This window comes from Rhinolophus sinicus, chromosome 18 (assembly GCF_057876585.1).
Source record: "Rhinolophus sinicus isolate RSI-liver-muscle chromosome 18, RSI-T2T, whole genome shotgun sequence".
Lineage (NCBI taxonomy): Eukaryota > Metazoa > Chordata > Mammalia > Chiroptera > Rhinolophidae > Rhinolophus > Rhinolophus sinicus.
Window position 1 is genome coordinate 97,491,955 of NC_142518.1, and position 22,962 is coordinate 97,514,916.

The 22,962-nt window shown below is 40.7% G+C and overlaps 1 protein-coding gene across 9 annotated transcripts in view; it reads right to left on the bottom strand.

Moving 5' to 3' along the window:
• Window positions 1–12,293, bottom strand: part of MAP7D3 (MAP7 domain containing 3) — a 30,415-nt gene extending 18,122 nt beyond the window's left edge. For 8 of the 9 annotated variants that reach the window (XM_074324124.2, XM_019714700.3, XM_019714698.3 and 5 more), the window contains exons 1-6: window positions 12,135–12,292; window positions 6,921–7,019; window positions 6,748–6,831; window positions 5,482–5,645; window positions 1,591–1,705; window positions 954–1,058 (exon numbers count right to left, since the gene is read on the bottom strand). In XM_074324124.2, the coding sequence (XP_074180225.1) occupies window positions 954–1,058; window positions 1,591–1,705; window positions 5,482–5,645; window positions 6,748–6,831; window positions 6,921–7,019; window positions 12,135–12,195 (628 nt within the window). In that variant the 5' untranslated portion in view covers window positions 12,196–12,292. Of the gene's footprint in view, window positions 1–953; window positions 1,059–1,590; window positions 1,706–5,481; window positions 5,646–6,747; window positions 6,832–6,920; window positions 7,020–12,134 lie in introns of all 9 variants that reach the window. The other variant, XM_019714694.3, reaches the window with a different exon arrangement.
• Between the last annotated feature and the right edge of the window lie 10,669 nt (window positions 12,294–22,962).

A 22,962-nucleotide genomic window follows, 5' to 3' on the forward strand; every position in this document is an offset into this window, starting at 1 on the left:
CAGTGAGAGAAGCACCATGTGTTACAAGCCAGAAATGGTTACTGACACACATTGAGTTAACAATTTTTTTAAATAAGGAACACTAATTAAAAGGGCAAACACCAAGAGCAAAAGGTATTTGAAGTATCCATAGTAGGTAACTTCATTGGGATCTTAACTACAAAACCAGAAAGGTAATTATACTTGCCTGTCAATTTTGCAAGGTTGTGAATAACAAATATGTGAAGCAGATCAATATGTCCACTGTTACATATATGCTATTATTTTCCTTAAATGAGGTAATATTCAAGAAACTTAATGAAAATTGAACAACTAGTTTAACTAGTCCCTAGAAAAAACTATTTCATTCATAGGTTAGAAAGAATATGAATTAATTTTAAAATAAATTATTGTGCCATTTAATGGCAATATCTTTTGGTCAAAATATGTTTTGGTTTGGGCTACCTGAGCCCAACAAACCCATGTGATATGATTAATACACAAACCACAAAATGAGGATTTATATTGATACTTATATATTGATTTTATATACAGTGGTACCTCGGTTTTCTAACGTAATGCATGAGTTCTGAAACGTTGGAAAACAGCCGACAGTTAGGCCTCAGGATCTTGCACTCAGCGGAAGCCATGTGACATGTTCGACTTCTGAGTCATGTTCGAAAACCGAAGCATTTACTTCCGGGTTTACAGTGTTCATAAACCAAAATGTTCGTCAACGGAGACATTCAAAAACCAAGGTACCACTGTATATACATATATTGACATTTATATTGGTATATTGAAAATACGAAATGTTAATGACCACTCCACCTACTGTAAAACAATGTGGTGCTCTTCTGAAAGAAATCTAAATGTTCCACAATCTAAAATAATAAGTGATACTATAAAAATACATATAAAGAACTAATTTCATTGATTTGAAATTCAGCGGAATACGTGATATAACTACTCACTTTTGGCAACAGAATTCTGAAGACCTGCAGATGACACAGTTGTTTGTTTGTGTAAACCAGAAGTCTCCTGTTCGAGTTTTTCAGTAGATACAGATCGTTTCTTAACTGAGAAAAGATAACATTTACTGTACTCATATTTTAAGAAAGCATCATTAGCTGAAACAACATGAGTTCATGATGTAGTTCCATGGAGCATAAACATGCATTAATTAGGTACACAATGTTCACTGTCAGTCATTCCTTAAAAAGCTATATATATATTTAACTTATGTTTTATGAAATTGTATAGAAATATATCCATATACAGGAAAATTTACAGCACATCAATTGTAAATAAGGCAGATTTAATTTATTTTTAAAATATGCATTTATAAAGCTTATTATTAATCATTTTTATACTGATTATAAGTTTAAATGGTAAGATTTCGGATATACTGGATAAAATAAAATTTTAAAATTTTCACCTGTTTCTTTTGCAATCTCATAACACGGGTGAAAAACTGTACCTACCAAAGAATACATGGCAGGACTTTCATTTAAGATGCAAAACTCAAAACGTTGTTGTAAAAACAACCTCATATTAATAACCAGCATTTAAATACGAGCATGAATGAACTTTAATAGCTATATTAATTACCAGTTTTACTTTCGGAGGTCACTGTCATCGAGCCTTCCCAAGACCATCTTTTTTGGCGTTGATCAACAGTGTTACTCCGCTCCAAAGTACGACAGAGAACAGCTTTGAATCTTTCCTATTTAAAATATATTCCCAACAATTTTTAGATACTCCTTATAGTGGTTAGTATAATTTTGATATGTGGGTTACAAAACAACACCATCATCAAATTTTTACATCAGGCAAAAAATCTTTTGTATCAGGTAAAAGTTAAAAAATAGATACATGTTGGGGTAGCCTGATAGCTCAGTTGGTTAGAGCACCAGCTCTGAACAACAGGGTTGCCGGTACCATTCCCACATGCGTCAGTGAGCTGCGCCCTCCACAACTAGATAGAAGACAACGAGCTGTCGCTGAGCTTCTGGAGGGGCGGCCGGATGGCTCAGTTTGTTAGAGCGCGAGCTCTCAACAACAAGGTTGCTGGTTCAACTCCCACATGGGATGGTGGGCTGCGCCCCCTGCAACTAAAGATTGAAAACGGCGACTGGACTGGGAGCTGAGCTGTGCCATCCACAACTAGATTGAAGGACGACGACTTGGAGCTGATGGACCCTGGAGAGACACACTGTTCCCCAATATTCCCCAATAAAATTTAAAAAAACAGAGATGTTTCAGTTATCAGTGCTTCTCCTGAATAACTAGGTTTTAATCTTATGAATCAGAATCGAGGAACTGACCGTACCTCCCTCTGCTTATATCATTAGGATATTTAGAACCAAATTTGTAGCCTATTTCTAGCAACTATATAAAGACTGAGTGGTCCACTTTTGTGTTTGCTAATAATACCTTAAGTTTTATTACTTTCCTACTTTAATGTCCCCCTCTGCTTGACTTCCTCAAGCATTTATCATCTGGTATGGTATGTATTTTTTAAAATATACCTGAAATTCTTTTTAGAATGAGGCAGGAAAAAAGTCAACTAACACACATAGAAGTGAAATCTATTCCAGGGTCATCTATTATACCCACACTTATAACATCTTAAATTCTGGTGTTAACTAATACAGTTTTTAAAAAAATAATCCATGTGTTTGTCTTGACCTCAACTTCAATTTAAACTGCTCAGGATAACAGCTATACAAACGTGAATGTCACACTATGGCAAAACAACTCCACTTCCAGAAATGAGGTGGTTTTCTTTTCTTAGATATTTTTCATCCCTGTGCTGTAGCATACCATAGGCTATACTCAGGTAAGCAAATCAACTTCAGGGCCAGAAGGTTTTCTATTTTTCCTTGACAACGCCCGTTTCTTAGCAACATCATCCTTACAATGTCCCCACCGGTTCTCTGTTTCTCTGAGGGCGATGAGGGTAAACACACCAGGAAAATGGAATCATCCATATCCTCTGCGGAGAATAGCAATTGTAATTCTTAAAATAAAATTTATCTAACAGTAGGTAATATTTTAAAATTGTATTTTCTGGAAGGAGAACTGACTCTGGGTGGTGAATGTACAATGTGATATATAGATGATGTATTACAGAATTGTACACCTGAAACCTATGTAACCTTACTAACATTGTCACCCCAATAAACTTTAATTAAAAAATTATATTTTCTAACAGAAAGTTGTTCTAAATTACTTAGAAACCTAGAAAGACTAAAGACAGAGATTAATTTTGTATTATAAAATATTTCTGATTCCTAAGAATTCTATACCGCTGTTTTTAAATGCACTGACCCTCTGTGCTCCGAGGTTCCTTCCAGCATCTGTGGCTCAGATGTATCTCCCACTGTAGCCCCCCACCTCCCTGCCCCAGCCTTAGTGTCCCATGGCCCCTGCTCTGCTGGGACTTCCCAGCTCTCTAGGCCTTTTCTCTTTGTCTTTCTGCTTCTTCTCCTGCCACGTCTCTGGCTTCCTTTCTGTCTGCAGTATCATTTTGCTGCATTCTGTGTCTCGGATTCCTCTTTCTCTAAGATGGTATTTTTTTCTCTCAGTCCCTAGGAGTATCTCTCTGCTCCAGGGACCCTCCCCCACTTTGCACACACAGTTTTGTTTTGCTTTCTTTGGTTTTCTGTCTTAGTTCTCTCTCTCTTTCTCTCTCTCTCTCTCTCATTCTATTTAACATAAATTAAGGTGATGTTTCACAGAGGAAAATGGAGAGTGACAGAAATTCTGAGAGTCCATCAAATACTGAACTTGTGAAAAAAGACAGACATAAACAACCATAGAAAAAGGTTCAGGCGGTGGCCGGATGGCTCAGTTGGTTAGAGCGCAAGCTCTCAACAACAAGGTTCCCGGTTTGATTCCCACATGGGATGATGGGCTGCGCCCTCCACAACTAAATTGAAGACAGTGAGCTGCCGGAGTGGCACCCGGATGGCTCAGTTGGTTAGAGGGTGAGCACTCAACAACAAGGTTCCCGGTTCAATTCCCTCATGGGATGGTGCGCTGTGGCCCCTGCAACTGAACAATGAAAATGGCAACTGGACTTGGAGCTGAGCTGCGCCCTCCACAGCTAGATTGAAGGGCAACGACTTGGAGCTGATGGGCCCTGGAGAAACACACTGTTCCCCAATATTCTCCAATTTAAAAAAATTAAAAAAGAAAGGAAAAAGGTTCAAAAGGACAGAAAAAGTGGTACTGGATAATGGATGGGGAGGTAATGTCACAGGGCAGTCCTAGAATAAGGAAGATCCACAGATGGAGGTAGGAGCTGGGGCTGAGGCATGTGCCAGAGCAACTGTGTGCACCAGGCAGGAGGAAAAGTGAGCAGCAGAGAAAAACACAGAGAAGAAGTCTCGTGGGGAGGAATGGAACCAAAGAGAAAAGAGAGAAAAAGAAATTTAAAAATTAGAGCAACAGAAAAAAAAGAGAGAAAGATAAAAACACACGTACTGAGAGAACAGGCAGAAAGTTCAAAGATGGGGAGAGAAAAAGAAAGAAGATAAAACAAAGAAAGCAAAAAGAAAAGTGAGGCACCTCAGGCACAAAAAGACCAGAGTCAGAGAACCAGAACACAAACTAAAATTTATTTAGGGATACTGGAGTCTAGAGAATGCCAGCAAGAAAGAGAATTGTGTCACACAGAATGTGCTGGATTCAGAAGAAAGAGTCAAGGATAATCAGAGTAAAGTAGTGGAATGACCTACAGGTGAAAAATTTGGTGTCAGAATCATACAGAATGAGACAGGTAGCCAGATGCAATAAAGGCAAACTGACTGAAGAGGGACAGAAGGGACCGAAGAGAGGGCATCACAAAGGGAGCGACTCATACCAAGAGAGTGCCAAACACCAACAAAGAGTCCGGAAAGGAAAAGAGAGCAGTGGGCCACAAAACAACACCAAGAAAGAAGAGAACGTGAGGAACAGGAGGGCGAGGAAGAGGGAGGAGAGAGTGAGTGCACACAAGAGGAGGCCAGGAGAATGTGGAAGGGAGAGCAGTGCCCCGCATTTGGCTGGGACTCAAAGTCTGGGACTCAGTCACGCAATTAGAGGAGCTGTGAGAAGTGAGCCTGTCAGATGGGGGACTGTCAAGGAGGACCAGACGGTGGGTCTGTGAGTATTAGGAATTGGGCCAACACTGAAAGCTTTTTCGTAGGAGAGAGAGCCACTCAGAGCAAACCCCACGCCTCAGGCACCCCGCGTGCCACATCCTGAAGGTGGACAGGGCTCTCTCTTCCTGGATCTGCAAGGTTCCTTTAACCTCAGCCAGTGGGTCTAAACTTCCGGGATCTGACCAGACAGGGGCAAGAGACTCTAATGTTTCAGGGAAGAAGAAAGGAAGAAATGGGATTGGTTCCCTTTCCACAGGTTGGACAAATAAAGGCAGAGAAGGGCTTAAAAAAAGTATTCCAGACCCAGGCAACACACTGTATCATCTGATTAACAGGCTAGAAAAATATGTACCTTTTCTTCCTGTAATTTTTGTTTTCTTTTTTCTTCTGCGGATATTCTCCTCTGTTCATCTTTTTCTTTTTGTTCTCGGAGCTTTCGTTGTTTTTCTTCCATCTGTTTTTCATACTGGATCTTGGCCTTTCTTTCTTTTTCAAGTAGCTGTATTTCTTTATTAGCTGAAATATTCCAAATACAAGGTGTGTAAGAGCCAATAAAATATTTAAGCTTTCCACATTACAAAAGGAAAAACTTAATATATCTCATTCTCTTTCTTAAAAATAACCTGTGCTAATATCTAAGGATTTATTACATAAGTGAACAGAGATGGTCACTAAACACTCATTTTCACTGGGTGTTCATTTAACTCCAGAGAACTAAATTAGCTTAGATAGATGACTCTCATCCTGTCTGAACCAAACTTCCAAATTAAGAATAGTTTCGCTCATGTGATGTTTCTGCTGATTTGAGCTAAAAAGTCAAACCCCACCAGCTTAACATGCTATACTTAAAATAAGAATTAAAAGTAATACATGGCCAGAATATATATATATTTTTTCCTTCTACTAGGAAACTTCTGTCAAAGGGCTCATCTATACAGACCAAATTAAACATGCCAGTTCATGGACTTAGTCACATACCACACTTTGTTTTCCTATATTCAAATTTCCCCTCGCTTAAGCCTGGAGAGCATCTATGCAATTGTAAAATACCCTCCTACTAAGAGCTCGGAAGAAACAGCTTCTCACCAAAACAAAGGTAATTGATATTCCATTTGAATGAAGTTAAGCACTAGCATTGTAAGTGGATTTACAAGACCAGGGGAGAAAAATACATAGTTGAGAAAGCATTCTCTCAAGGTGTAGAAAGATTACTCTTTTACATCCTAATTGATACAAAGTTACACTAGAGAAGCATACCAATCAGTGAAAGATACCTTATCTGTTAGGATTCTTAGCAATTTCATTTTCATGTTTAGTATCATTTCTACTGAAATCCCATTCTACTTGTTCCTACAAATGTTGAAGAAATTTTCGTACTTTAGTTTTCAGAAAATTAAAGCTAACAGAAACTACTACTTCAAAAATGAAACAATTTAGTCAAACATCATGGGCCTTCTTGATCTGATTTAGTAGAAGCATTTAGTCTCATGTAATGCATATTATAAAAAGTATAATCTATCATATAAACAGATTGGGAAAATTAAGTAAAACCACTTTGGAAACATATAACCTCAATATAAAATTCATTCTGATTTTCTTAAAAAAGTCTAAAATATACCATCTTGCTGTCGTCTCATTTCTTCCCTGCGCTCCTTTGCTAATTTTTGCTTTATGTCATTTTTAAGCACAGATCCATCTATTACTAAAAAAAAAAAGAACAGAGATTAATAGGGTATCAAATGTTAATGATATGACACTTTGACATTTTTCAAAGCATTCCAGAAATTATACCTGGTTTAAATGCTGATCTTGTACTTGAGGATTGGGATGGAAGAGAGCTAGAGCCACTCTGATTCCGTCTTTCTTTAGCAATGGCCTGAGCGGCAGCAACTAACATACAGGGAGATAAAGGAAAGGGATTAGATATTAAGAATACAAACAGCTAATACGGGGGTGGCAAAGCATAGCCAATTGTGTTTTTGATGAGAAAGGATACCATCTCTTCTGTAAGACAAGTCATGGGGTGTTAATCAGGGTCCACAACAAAAGACATACTGAGTTCATGATGTTCAACAATAATTTCACAAAGAATTGAAAGTGTGTGCTGTGGATGTGCCAGCATATCTGTGGACACAGCGAGATTTGTTAGAGGCAATAGCAGAACAAGTCTGTGGATGAGTAGGTGCTAATGATTAACAGCTTTCAAAAATGCCTCAGACAAGACACTGCGCCTACTACTAGAAAAACTGAGCTGGCAAGGAACTGGAAAAAATGTTTCGCCATAGATTGAGAATTTAGGAAAGATGTGGAATTTATGGATCTTAATTTGGAAGCAAAGTGTCAACAGTGAGATCTTCAGAGACAGGGCCCCATATTAAGGAGTACATTCATTTATAAATGACCTAGCAGAGGCTTTCTACCCCGGTGGCACACTAGTCTCCTAAATTGCTTTTAAAAAATTAGCAATGCCTGCCCCTCCCTGCCCCCACTCTCCGGTGGTGGGGCCCAGGCCTTTGCAGATGCTAAAAGCTCTATTCTAATGCACAGTGAAGGTGGAAGACCACTCAAGGAATTTCCTATTAGATGGTATTGTTCTAGGTAGAAAAATGTCAAGCAAATATAAATTACACAATACGAACTTACATATGTCTTGTATAAGCAGGCAGAAGAGTGGTAAATAAACTTCAATAGGGGGTTGGGGGATGAGGAATATAGTTAATAATATTGTGATAAGTTTACATGGTGACAGATGATTACTTGACTTAGTGTGGTGATCACATTGTAAGGTATATAAATGTCAAATTACTATACTGTACACCTGAAACTAATTTAACATTGTATACCAACTACTTACATTTAATAAATAAACTTCAATAAAGGTGAAATATAATGGCAGCACAATTTGAGGGAAAGAAAAACTAAAATTCTAGATGATACACACACACATTATTATAGGGTTTTCCCTGAAACCTTTAATACCATGTATTGCTGTTTCTAAAATGCCCCACAATAATGGTCATCTTCAGGAAGAATCTGGAGAATAACACTGAAAACTCTCTTCTACCCTGGTATAAAAGCACAAGAAATATGATCCGGGGGTTCTGTATACAATTCTGGTTTTTATATATCAAGGAAAATATAACAGCTGATGATGGGCAGTTAAAATAATTAAGGGAATAGAGGGGCTGTCGTTGTACTCATAGAATGAAAGGACTCTGAGATGTTAGTTGCCGCTGAGGAATGATATCTGGGAGTCATTTTACAAAGTAACCTTGAAAGTGACATCACAATGGCGCCACAGGGATCACCATTTCAAAAGGGAAAAAGGATTTTTTTTTTTTACCCCAGAGACCTAACAGCTCAGCTAATCCATGACCTAGCTAAATTTGAAGATTAGACTCTTCCCAGCTTCCTTAATAATTCAACTACTGGCAATTTTGTAGACCACAATAATCCTCTGAATTTGAATACCAGTGTATTAAGAAACACTCTTAACTATGCTCTATAAATTAATTAAGCCTTCCTATATATCCCCCCTCCCACTCGCAACATTTCTATGTGAGCAAACAAGCTGTTTTTGCACATTTGGTTTTCTTGCTTAGAAGTCCTAAGGAAAGTCTATATTTTGGCACAATTTAGCTGACCATAAGGGCAACAATTTGTCTCAAAATGTACAATTTACCAAATTTAAAGATCTTATTAAACAGAAGAAACCTTAGAATTAGCTGTGGTGGGAATATAAAATCATATAAAGGTTAATGTGGTCATATAATATCAAATCTGATTTTTAGACCTTTATATCAAAATTCCTACTGGCAAAAAATACATTCACCAAAAGGGCAGGCTCTAAAAATTATTTAAAATATCCATGCAATGGAAGAAAGCCTTTATGTCTGGACTTAAGAGAGTGAATGTTTTATTCAACTCCATAGAATGAGGGAATTTATTTACCATTAATTTTAAAGCAACAGTAAGGTGCAAGAAGTATACCACAGTATTTCTGTAGTTCTTATACTAATTCTAAATCCCAAAGTAAGGTTAAAAGTTACCTTTGCTTGGAGATTAAATACAAAAATTTGTAGTTTATTACTAAAACTGAATTATGAATCTTAATTTATATGTATGGTACTTTCCTAAAAATTGCCATAACAAATAATGTACATCACTTTACCATATATGAAGTTCTTTTCATTTGTATTACCTCATTAAATTCTCGTCACAATCCTACAAATTGGATATCATTGTTTTCCACTTTTTTTTTCTCTTTTTTTACAGATAAGACTGAAGCTACACGTAACTTTCCTGGATCACACAGGTAGTAATGGTGAAGCCAGAACTTGACTGAATTGTAGATTAAGAAGCAACTACACTTTGAAATATTATATAATTATCAAGGACCAGACTATATATAACCCACTTAACCTTTATATGTGTTAGTTCATTATTCTCACTTCAGCTACTTTCTAAGGTTATTTCTATTTAAAATATCACAAAAAAGGAATTAAGATCCAAATGTACAAAGTTGATTCAACGATAAATAAATTACATATATGGGTTTTGGTTTAAAATATACTTTGAAAATACAGCAACGGAATGATTTTTAAATAAAGCATTTACCATTCTTTTTTTTAAACAAAGTGCTATTATGCTGTGGCTAAGAAAGGCCTAAATTTAAAGAAAAAGTGTAAGACATTACAAGAAGAAAACCATTCTCCTCCTATGAGGGGAAAACTTACAATCAATAATCCTACCCAGCCCAGTAAAAGCCTCAGAATGAAATGAACCAAAAATAGGCATACTTTACGCTTAATAGGTTTTAAAAAGATGTCATTGAAATTTTGAAGCCCCTTTTGGACATAAAACACTTTAGCTCATTACTGACTTCAATACAGTGGAAAATCTCTGCTTCTCTCTGTCCCCCACCCCCGTTCCTCAACACACACACGACATGTGTCACTAGAACTCTGCTCCACTAGGACAAAATAAATGCAAGACAGAAAGAACACTCCATGACAACTAGTTCAAGAATGGTAATAATCTGCCTACGGCTGCACCAAAGCACAATCACACTAAAATGCTTAATCTTATGAGATGTCAATGATAAATACTCATTCCCATACTTATTCGGCAATTCTGTATCGTCTGCCACTGATATTGCTCTTGAAATCACATTCAGAATTCAACATAAAATCTGTAACCCCACCTATCCATGACCTTTCTTCACCAAGATCCTTTCTTCTCTACTCATGAGAAATATTTGATCACATAAACCAGAATTTTCTATGAGTAGGAAACGGCATAGATTGCAAAAAATGACTGAACAGTTTTATTATTGTTATAAAAAGAGCTATGGTTGTGTGGGCAGAGAAGAACCATACTATGAAACTAATTGTTACAGATTAATAGATTTAGTGCTACTCACTGTTATTTGGACAACAGAATAAAAAGAAGCAAGTGCCACAAAGTGGCAAAACATTTCAAAGGGGACAAAGGGGGAGTCTTTGTCCCCTTGTCCCCTTCATGAAGGGCTGAGACCATGAGGGCAGTTCTGGGCTAGCATGTGATGTTTTCAATTTCTAACATGATATGGGCAGCAAGGATGTCAGCTATGGTTCTGGGTTAAGCCTTTTTGAATGGCTTTTCAAGTTGGTTTGAAATACTGTGAATTCAAGCAACTATCCTACATAAAATTTTTAAAAATTTAAATACTTTTCCAACGTTCAATATACAAACGTTTTGGGGGGTTATCAGGAATGCTGGTTAATTTAAATCACTGAAATAAACCAATGTCAGAAAGACTTAGGTGTCAATAAGCAATAAAACAATCTGAATTTCTTGCAAACTCTCTAGGTGAACCATAAATAAACTAGAGACTGAGCTTTTCTCCCAAAGGAACGATGAAAGTGTATTTGCTTCTGACTTTATTTGGGGAGGTGATTCGAAGCATTCTGAAGTAACATAAAGCCTCCCAATCGCAGCCAATCTAAATTAATTTTCAACTGCGAATGAAAAAAATCTCTAAGGATTTCAATAAAAACCAGTAAGATCGTTTTATTTAAGTTCATGTAGGAGGAAACTAGCCAGAACTAGCTAAAAGCAACCTCCCACAAGCAAGAAACACTATCTTGCTCACGTAGTACTGGAGCAGTCTCATGGGCTATGCAATGTACTGCCAAATTTTACAAAATTAACTATTTTTTTGGGGGGGAGGGGAGACTTTTTGGCGACGGGACCAATTTAGGAGAAGCACTCTGAATCAGTTCAGCAATACGGTCTGCAAGACGTCCCAGGGAAGGTGACATCTTGGCGAAGTCAAATGCTACAGCAGGCGTATGTGGAGGAACAGAGAGCCAAGTTTCATCCCAACTTCGGCTCCTTCCTCATTGCACCCTGACCAGGAGGGTGCGGAGGTAAGCCTCTGGGAGAGGCAAGGATTGCGACCGTGGGAAAGAATTAGAGCGCGAGCGCCCGCGGCAGAGGGAAAACTCCAACCACCCGGTGCCTGGAAGGGCTGCCCCCCGGCCGGGAGAGGCGGTCAGGGAGCGCGGGGTCCCAGCTGGTGCCCGGACATCCCGGGCAGCGGCGCGTCTGTTCTGGCGGTTGCACGGACGCCGGTCGCCCCCCAACGGCAGGCTGGGCTCTGGTCCGGCCGCTGGGTCTGGGGTTCCAGCCTCCCCCGCCCAAGCAGCGCCCGTTAGTTCCGTCGCGCCCCGCCCGCGGGGGTTCGGCCGTTGGCGGTGGCAGTTGGGCCGTTGGCTGCGAGACTTCAGCCATTGGCGGTACTGGCCGGCCGTTTCCCCTCGCGTCCCTGTCCCAACACGGCTCCCCATCCCCATGGGGCTCCAGCGAGGGTGAGGGGAGGAACGGACGGCTCGAGGAGACTCCGAAGTAAAGTTTTCTGCCGCCCGTCGCGCCGCTCCAACGGTCTTGGGGGGCTACGGGGATCCCGCCTCCCACACGGCCCGAGCTCCCCTGCCCCCGCCCCAGGAGCCTCCGCCCGCTCACCCATGCGTTCCCTCAGCCCCCTCAGGGATGTGCTACCGCCAGCGCCGGCACGCTCCGCCATCTTCCGAGCAGACGAGCCCGGAGGAGCAGCTAGCGCTGCGGCCACAGTGCGCAGGCTCTGGCGCGGTCGCTGCTCAGGCCTTGGCCGTGGCGCCGGTGGGCGGGATAGGGCGGGGCCCGAAGGGGCCGCCCCGCCCACCTGAGACCCGCAAACTGGGCCTCGCTGCTCTCCACCCGCCACGTCGTGACTAGTTGGGCAGAGACCACCTTGTCTAAAGAAACCCTCTTCTACGTTCCTCGCTCTCCCCGCACCCTATTGTGGGCCAGCCAATCATCACGCAGCTTGGCCATGCAACATTCCTTTTCACCTCATATCACTTCTACCTGGCAACGTAGTAACATTCCTTCCTTCATTCATTCGTTCACTTAGGGAGCTTTTACTGGGAGCGCTTATATCACGAGTTTGCTAGTCTTTGAAACACTACACAAAGAAAGGCCCAAGTTGGGGAAAGAGGCGCAGGGACAGGTTGGGAGAGAGGTTCCTTTGAGATGCTAGGGGTCCTATCTCTTTCTTAAATTGTTGCAGAATAAATCAGGACACTGTTAGGTTTCAAAGTTGTGTGAATTATTTTTACGATGCTTGTGGGTCTGTAAAGTGAGGGAGAGGATTTACTGGCATTAATCTCTCCAGATTTTGGAGGAGGCCCTTCGAGTTTGCAGAATGTTTTTCCCATTCACCAGGAAAAACTTCACCGGCCGGATGCACCTTTGAGGGGCAGGCATCACTTAATGTGTAAGCTAGTCTGTGCAACGTGGAGTCACCCCCATTATTAGTTTGGTTTGGCGCACGGCTATAGGGAGCAGTTTATGGATGGGACTGTAGATATGGTGCAGGAGACCCCCGAATGGGGCAGGAGACCACTTGTAGGATAAACACTTTGATGAGCCCACTGTGTCTCAAAATTACATGGGAGCTATAAATGGTAAAAGCTAATAACAGCAAACACTTATTGACTCTAACTATGTGTCAGGCACTGTTCTAACTGCGTTACATTTATTAACTCATTTAATCACTCTATTATCCTATGAGGTTGGTGCCATTATCACCCCCATTTTATAGATGAGAAAAATAAAGCAGAGCAAGGTTACATAATTTATCCAGAGTCACACAGTTATAAGTAACAGAACTATAATTTGAATGCAAAACATCTGACAACAGTATCCATATATTTAGCTTTAGCTTTATGATACTGTCTAATGAGTTGAGATATATACTACATAATAAGTGATTAGTATCCAGAATGCATAAAGATCTAAAAATATGTAAGAAAGAGCTAACCTCCAAAAAGTGAGCAAAAGGCATAAACAAGCATTTCACAGGAGAGAAAACACAAATGGCCAATTGACATAAGAAAAGATGCTCAAGTCACTGAGATGCAAAGTACAGCGTAGAGAATGTAGTCAATAATGTTGCAACAACTATATATGGTGCCAGGTGAGCCCCAGACTAATGGGGGGGGGAAATCACTGCATAAATTATGTAAATGTCTAACCACTATGCTGTACACCTGAAATTAATATAAAATAATATTGAATGTCAACTGTAACTGACAAAATAAATGATTTTTTTAAATTAAAAGGCAAAAATTAAGGGGGTGACTGGTTAGCTCAGTTGGTTAGAGCGCGATGCTCTTAACAACAAGGTTGCCAGTTCGATCCCCACATGGGCCACTGTCCACAACTAGATTGAAACAACTACTTGACTTGGAGCTAATGGGTCCTGGAAAAACACACTTAAAATATATAAAAGTCAAAAAAAATTATAAATCTTTAAAACATGTTTTTAAAAAAGGCAAAAATTAATAAATAAAAGAACCTAAAAAAAGGAAAACAGAAGAGGCTCAAACTCTTTAGCAGTCAAAAGAATACAAAGGAAAACCACAAGGTATCATGTTATACCTACAGATTTGGCAAATATTAAAGAGTAGACAGTAAGTTCTGGTGAAGATGCAGATTAATACTAGTAGGGGAAAAAGTTTGGCATTCTAGTGCGCCCAAACCCAGCTCCTATATACAGAGACCAATGCTTTGCATGAGCTATATGATGGTAACCACGATTATTAATATGGCACACATGTGATTAGGGTGCTAGCAAAGCATATACTCTACACGCACACACACACACACACGAATTCCACTTTGATGAATTTATCTGGAACTTCATAAACAGAAAATCTAGAAAAATGCAACATTACTTTTGGAATTTCTTGCAAAAATATTGAAAATATTCAAGCTATTGTTAGTTGTTGAATGCATCCAATAATGTGGCAACATTCAGACACATGCAGACTGTGGCATATTCTACAAAACAACTGGGCCTGGATGCTTCAAAATGTTAACGTCATGAAAGATTAAAAACAAACATCAGGGAAGCGTTCCAGATCAGAGGAGGTTAAAGAGACCAAGATTTTTTTAAAAAAAATAGGGGGCATTCATTATTGGGACAATTGGGGAAATTTGAATACAAACTGCATATTAGATTATTTTATTGTATCAAGGTCAAATTTCTTGGGTGTGAGAATGATATTTTGGTCATGTAGGAAAATATCATTTTTCTTAAGAAATAAATGCTGAAGAATTTAGGGGTAAAGCATCAGAATGTCTGAAATACTGGTGAATAGTTCAGAGGAAGGAACAGCAAATATCACAAAATGTTAAAAATTGGTGAATCTAAATGGTTACAGAGATGTTCATTTTACTACTCTTTAAACTATTCTGTGCGTTTGAAATTTTTCAAAATAAGAAGTTGGAGAAGGGGGAGGAGGGTGGTAGATGAGGGTAAATGGGATCAAATGTATGATGATGGAAGGAGAACTGTGGGTGGAAAACACACAATGTGATATATAGATGATGTATTACAGAATTGTACTCTTGAAACCTATGTAACGTTACTAACCACTGTCATCCCAATAAACTTTAATTTTCAAAAAGGAAAGAAAAAAGGGGCAAAAAGTTGGAGAAATTTTTTAATCTAGAAAGTTTGTCTTCAGCTTACTTGGAAATAACAGCACTTTGAAAAATAAAATTTGATTTGGAATTACATGTGGGAATGCACCCTCCGTAATCTTTTCAGTATTTAGAGCCACTAAAGGCCTTACTCCCGCCTAGGTGTGGGGGAGCAAGGGCAATAAGCAGTCTGCAAAAAAAAACCCAAAAAACAATAAAAATAAACAAACAAACAAACAAACAAAACAAATACTGGCAGCATGTGCTGGGAACTGGGTGAGAAATTAAAATGTGTTCCAAGGGCTCAGCAGAATGAGAAATTACTCCTGTTGGGGTGATCAGAAAAGCCATCGTGGAAGAGTTGGCACTTATTCTAGACCTGATGCCCAAAAGAAGCAATCTCTCCTTAATTCCAGCCCATGATAGCTGAGTAAAGAGATGGGCCTGTCTGTGGTCAGATCTTCCCATTTTTCAAAATAAGCTGGAAATCTGGATTTTAACGTAAAATCTCTTGTTTTTAAAATGATGACAACATAAAATGTTTTGAAAAACATGGTGCAGGGCAAATAAGATGATCAAATAATCAATGTTCAAGTTTCCCAATTGTCTCATTTTTTGTGTTTGAATAAAAATCCTAACAAGGTCCACATGTGGCATTAATTGATATGCTTTTTAAGTGTCTTTTAATCTATAGATAAACCCTGCTTTCTAACATCTCTGATAGATCACTGTGAAGTTTAGCACTCATCCATCCATTCATTCAGTAAGTCATTCAAGTCATTCAATTAAACTTTTACTGACCACCTCCTCTGTGCGTGGCAGGTGGGGGAGACAGAGACAAGGAAGAAGCCCTACCCTCCATTAATTCTAAACTAATGATTAGACGTCAGGACCCTTTAGATGTTTGCTTGGGGCCAGAGCCGCTCCCTAAGGCGCCCCCATGATACTGTACATTTCTCAGAAAAATATTGGAACTGAAGGTTGCTAGCTTGAGGAGAGCGTGTCTATCCTGGAGCCAACGGAGACTCAAAGCTGGGAAAGAACCCAGGCGGCCCCTCCCCTCTCCTCCAGTATTTGGAAAGCCTATGTTCCCCAGGGAGCAAAAAAAAAAAAGAAAAAAAAGAAAAAAAAAAGAGAAAAAGAAAAAGTAAAAAGAGCTGGAATCCTCACTTTTTTTTCCCTAGCTGGCTCCTCCCTGCCTTCCCCCCCCCCCAACTTAAACCTGAGACCAACAGGAAAAATATTCAGAAACCACAGTCATAATACCGTGTTTTCCCGAAAATAAGACTTAACCGGAAAATAAGCCCTAGCATGATTTTTCAGGATGACATCCCCTGAACAAAAGCCCTAATGCGTCCTTTGGAGCAAAACTTAATATAAGACCCGGTCTTATTTTTGGGAAAACACGGTAGGTCTAGGTATTGTCAGGTCTTTTTATTCCCTATTAAGTGATGAAATTTTTAAAAATTGAATTCACATGTAATAAATACTTAGACTTACCAAGTCTAACAAATTTGTATTTAAACTGCCACCACCACAGCTCTGTACTATGTTTCAAGCTTCACAGCCATGAGCTGGCTCTTCCTCTCCATCCTGAACTACCTATTAGATTCATGCATCATGCCCACAGTGGAGGCAGGGTTCTGGTTTTGTGTTCCTTCTCCTGTCATTTCTGACTCTTACCTTGAATCTGTTGCAGCTTGGTTGGCTGTGATGCAGGGGGAAGAGTGATGTTTCATTCTGGACTCATCACTGGCCAAAGCTACTCACATTTTCCTTTCTTTTCCCAAATCTGTACTTTTCTTTTCTCCTAAGTTACAGATTTACCTCAGGTTCTGGTCATTTCTCTCTTGGGTAATGGCAGCCTTCCCAGTTCCAGAATTCCCACTGCAGCACCATGTACCCCACCCCCACCCCAGTGACCCTTCAGCACTCCTCCCTGCCTCCCGTTCCTCCCTCCCTCCTTCTCCCTTCCCTTTGCATGAAGGACCAGAGTGACCTTGCTCTCTGTACCCTCTCCTTTTAGGGAGTCCCTGATCTTTCCTGGGGTAGGGTAGGGGGATGATTCTCATGACCTAAATTCACCAGGGTCAGGGCAGTGAGCTTCTGAGGAGAGGAAGAGGCTACTACCACCAGTTTGGAGGGAACTGCTCTTCAAACTGGAAATTCAGACCAGCCTCAGAGAGGAAGGGTGTGGCAGCAGCAGTGGTGATCTGCTTGGAGCAGTGCCTGAGACGGGTATTTATGGGTCGGTAGTAAGAGCTGCCATTTGTCCTTTGCCTACCCAATGACAGGCACAGTGTTAAAGGTTTTACATGGATTATTTCATATAATCCTCACCACAAGTTTATGAGAACATCTACTTTCTCATTTTACAGATGAGGAAACAGGCACAGGGAGGTTAACTGACCTGCCCCAGGTTAGCACAGCTAGGAAGTGGCAGAGCCAGGATTCAAGCTGTCATGTGGCATGTCAGGCGGGGTCTCTTCTGAGGTTTCTAGTCCCGCTCCCCACATAAGAATGCATGACGTGGCGAGGCCAAAAAGGAACACCCACGGAGTCATAGATAGAGGAGTCATATCACTATAGTCTCGCTGGCGGCTGGGTTGGAGACACAGGAGACAGGAGCCACACTATCCGCAACCACTTCTCTCTGCCAACCAACCTCACTTGCTAGCTGCAATCCACCATGCTAACTGCAATCCACTCTTCCTAGCCCAGCCACCATCTTCTTGCTAGCCCCCATTTTTGCTAGCGTAGCCACGGCAGTTATATTAGTGGCCAATGGCTCGCTGGTTACAGCTGACGCCAACTGGCCACAGCTGATGGCCATCCAATCACAGTTGATGACCATTTACTACTTGAGCCAGCACCTTTCCACTGATGCCGAGAGCCTGGAAACTGCACTCCTGGCTCTGACCCCACACAAGCCCATGTATATCTAGTACTCCTTCCACTGTGCCTTCCAATTATCAGATGATGAATCCTAGTCCACTCTTAATTCCTAACTAATATCTTCCTCTTCTTCATTGATCCAGTCCCCACACTCAGGCTACTGAGCCTTTTCAAAGTTGTACTATCTATAATTGGTAAGGTCTTCCTACAACTGTATATCCTAACCCAAGGATCAGTATAGCTGTCCCTTAAGCCTTTAATAGAATTGACAAACTATTTGGTAAGAAACCATTAAAAATGGATGTTTTGCAGTGGAGATGAGTATGACTCCTCTTAAGTAGCCTTCCTTCTAGAAAGGCTCAGAAAAGTCAATAAGTGCTGAGTACTCAAGGACTGACTTCAAATGGCATGTGTAAAGGAAAACGTGCCATAGCTATTGCACTGTTTATTCTACAATGAATATTTGTTGAATGAATGAAAGAGAGTACTAAAAGCTTTCACAGTACTGAAAGAAGAAGAAATGAAAATATTTTGAATGGCTACCAGGGTGTTGAAAAGGTCTAGACTTAAAATTATTAAAGGGCAAGAAAATGTCCTCATTTTGTTCCCCTGACTTAAAATAAAGTAGAGCAAACATAGGCTATGCCTTCTCATTCTAAATACAGGTTTTTAATATAAAGGAAACTTCAGAGGGTGCCAAAAAACATAAAATATCAAGGCTTGCCCTTTAAAGACAGTTTGGAATTGCTAATAGAGCTAAAAATTGGTAAAATCCAGATGGAAGAAGAGTCAGGATGGTTTGTTAAAACACAGATTGCTGGGCCCCATTCCCAGTTTCTGATTCTCTAAGTGGTATTGGCTGTATAACGTATACCTCTAAGGAAATGTACCAAATAATGTCTAGTGCGAAGCCAATTACAACTGAGTACTTAATATCATCACATTTTACTGATGATAAATACTAAAAATCCTAATACAGATGGAGTGTCGTGTACATCCTGATACTTTTTTTTTTTTCACTAAGGACAGGCAGATGCTTTGCCCTAATGTGCATTGAAAGCGAAGGTGTCGCTTTCGCCTTGCCTGTGAGCATCACACAAGAGGAGGGCCATCACAATGGAGGGCGGAGCCTCACGTGCAGGACGGTGCCTAAGGGCATTCTGGACAATTTCCTGCAACAGAGTCCGATACAACACACTATAAACAGAGGTTTCCTTCTCTTCGCCCACCTCCCCCAGGACAGCGCCGCACATCCACACCCACCTTTTAAAAGGAGCAAGTTAGATGAAGGAGGGGAAAGTAGAGGCATCCACTTCACACACAGGAAGTGAAATGCATAAGAGACCCCTCGTCTCACGCCCCAGGAGAGACGTTTCTGAGGGAACTCTGGTCAGACTTAGGGCAGATTGAGTCCGAGTCCTTTCACTCACTGCACCCAGCCCCCAGTTTATCCTGCTGCAAACTCAGATGCCTCAGAGGGTTGCTTTGGGTATGGATCAAGATGTTTGAAAGCTGTGTAGATGGAAGGAATCTCACCCATATTTACACACTGCACTTCATGAATCAAGTTCTATCTGGGACTATATGGTATTCTAAAATGTCGTAGGTCTTTAAGACGTTGAGACTCAAGCTGAAACTGTTTCCAGTGGCTAAAAAATCTGTCCTTACTCAGGCTCTTCTTGAGACTTTCCCTTTGCAAAAACTCAATTGTTTGTCAATGGGCAATACGGTTGTGTAGTCCAAAAACTGTACTGTAAACCTCATTGTTTCTTCATGGCCAGCTCCAGATCTATTTAGAGAGTGTGTATTTTGAGAGAAAAAAAGGCTTGAGAGTACAAAGGGACCTGTGTGCACACTCTTCAGGGCACGTGGGTCTATCGGAATGCACATACGGGCAGCCAAGGGCCAGAGCAGTTTTTGCCAGTGGGTTCCCATCATGTCTGCATGCAGCTGAGGTGAAGGACTCGGCAACACAGAGCAAAACTTCTAAAGGTCAGGTTAGCCCCAAATCCAGCCCCTCCATGCCCCCAAGGAGAGTTTTCAGAGAAGACTCTTGGGGTAGATGGGGAGGAGAAAAGAAAAAGGACAGGATTTCCCTGAGGCCAATGGGTAAATAGACCATGTTTCTCTGTTCCCATGAGAGATGCATACCTTTCACTTTGCTTTTGTTTCCAGATAGTACTGTTGAGGACAGATCACGGAATGTGAGAGCTAGGAAGGACTGTCAAGGCCACTTAGTTTCGTCTTCTCATTTTCCCCTGAGGCTCAGAGAGGGGTGTTGACTCAAGTTCTCACAGCTGGAACCCAGGTCTCCTAACACCCTATTGAATGCTCTTCCCTCTACACCAGGGTGTCAAAACTGCGGCCCGCAATCCATTTTTTATTGGCCCACAGCAAATTCCAAAAATATATTTAGTTTACTTAAATAAACCAGGTGAGGCAATACGTACTTCACCTCGAGTGAGTGGCCTGGCTGTTTGTGTATTTTACCGCATATGGCCCTTGGTGAAAAACGTTGAAAACAGCTTGGACACCCCTGCTCTACACACACGAAAGGCTGTCCAAACAATCTTTTGGAGGAAAAAAAAAAGAGAATTGCTGATCCAGTGCTGGGAACCATTATGTAATCCAGCTGGAATTTGACCTATATCCTCCCAATGAAACTGAAGCGGAGATGGAAAGGAAATAGATGGAGATACCACTAAGTTGGGAACGGTGCACTTAAAGGATGTTTAACAACATGTTTTTGTGAAGGGTCCAATGAGTTAGCCCCTACCTGCTGCTCCAACCTCAATTTGTTCTACTCCCTCCCAGGAACACTTTTCTGCAGCAACAAAACAGGCAAACACCTTGGCTCACGCAACTTCTTGATCTTTATTCTCCCCCCACCTCACAGAAGCATGATTCAAATTCAGGAGAATTTGACTCCAGAGTTCTCCAGCTTTCCAGAGGTATGAGGAGCCAGAGCAGAGAGTTTCGCTAGAAACAGTGCCTGGCAGCCTATGCCGCAGGAAAAGAGTGGCAAAATCAAATTGCTATTTGAATCTGGGAGTGGGGTGGGAATAGGGGAGATGGCCAAGCACTGGCAAGCCTGAGAAGCTTCATGGAAGAAGCAGCTCCTAAAACCAGGCTTCTTAAATGGTTGTTACCGTGTTCCCCTGAAAATAACACCGGGTCTTATATTAATTTTTTGCTCCAAAAGATGCATTAGGGCTAATGTTCAGGGGATGTCATCCTGAAAAATCATGCTAGGGCTTATTTTCCAGTTAGGTCTTATTTTCAGGGAAACACGGTATATAAATTCTTGTGTTAGCCTCAGAACTCTACACAGTACTCTGTAGAGGATTTATGATCAGTAGGTATTTTTGTTGATGATAATATTTATTATTATGCCTAGGAATAATTTATTCACTTGAAACATACCCAGGAGGAACTGTTCAGGCTTCTGGAACTAACCAGTTCTTTTCTCTTTCTGGGAGGAGGAGAAAGTGAACCAAATTTTGGTTCCTTCTGGATGTGTGTACACTGGGCTACAGCAAATGAGGCTGACTTCAGAAGGAAGGTGTGAGAAATAAAGCACTGATTTCAATTTTAGTTCTGTAGAAATATTTGGGGAGCCTGCTTGGTGATGTTTTCATGATAAAAATGACCCGGTGCGTGTACTTGACAGGAACATGGGCCACAGCAGGCCTGACATATGCTTTTTCCCATCTCCATATGTTTCATTTATATCTTAATCCACAGCCTGCTGGGAAATAGCTGGGTAAGATAGCACTTTGGGGACTGCTGTCAGTTGGTCTCATGCTATTTTCTTAGCCTACGGTATTCACACATCCTCCACTATGAGCTGGAATGTGGCCCTGAGCCTGTGGAATTGCCATTGGGCTGACTGCAGGGGAAAGAAAATTCAAAATGTGAAATGACTTCGTTCAAATGTGAGTCAGGGATGTGTTTGGTCTGTTTATAGAAGGAGGAAATGATATTTGGAGAAAATTCGTTCAGGGAGAAATGCTGTCATTATATAAACATTCAGAATTTAGTAACTGACTGGCTAGAGAGTAACAGATTGGCTAACTTGTGAAGGACCCCAACATGCCCTTTACCTATTGCAGTGTGGTGAAAAGAGAGTGGGCTTTGGAGTTCAATACATGTGGACCTGGGTCCCAGTCCTGCCACTTAAACACTATTTGAAATATAAAATAATACTGAATGTCAACTATAATTAAAAAAATAGTCATGGGGATATAAAGTACAGCACAAGGAATATAGTCAATAATACTGTAATAACTATGTATGGTGTCAGATGGGTAATAGACTTACTGGGGTGATCACTTTGTGAGGTATAGAAATGTCTAATCACTAGGCTGTTTTGTACACCTGAAACTAATAAAAGAAAGATTATTTGACCCTTGAGTCTCACTGTCCTCATCAGTAAAATGGGGCTAATAACAATAGCTTAAAACTGTTGTATTGATCTTTGAATCCGTTGATATGAAGTGTCAGGTACATTGCTCAATATGCAGTATGAGCTCAATATAAAAGTTAGCAGTAATAACAATAGCTAACATTTCAGAGGCACGCACTATAAGCCAGACAGTGAGTTATGCACTTTTGTTACATTGTCTCACTTAGTCCTTATAATAATGCTACGAGGTGAGTAGAATTATCCTCCTAAAGCGCCTCATACTATTAATAATATGCCACACAGCTCAGATTGGAATAGATAATTCCAAGCTTCTTAAGCCTGCTTTTTCTCCCTCATTTCGCTCCCACACCTTTCCCCACGCCGAGATTTGTGGCCATAGGGCTGGAGAAGTTTCACCAGGTGATATGAGAATCAAGACAAGGAGTCCAAGAAAACAAGCATTTGCAACTCAAATGCTGGAAGCGGGGCTTACAGAGAGACAGAAGAGACCAAGTTTTCATG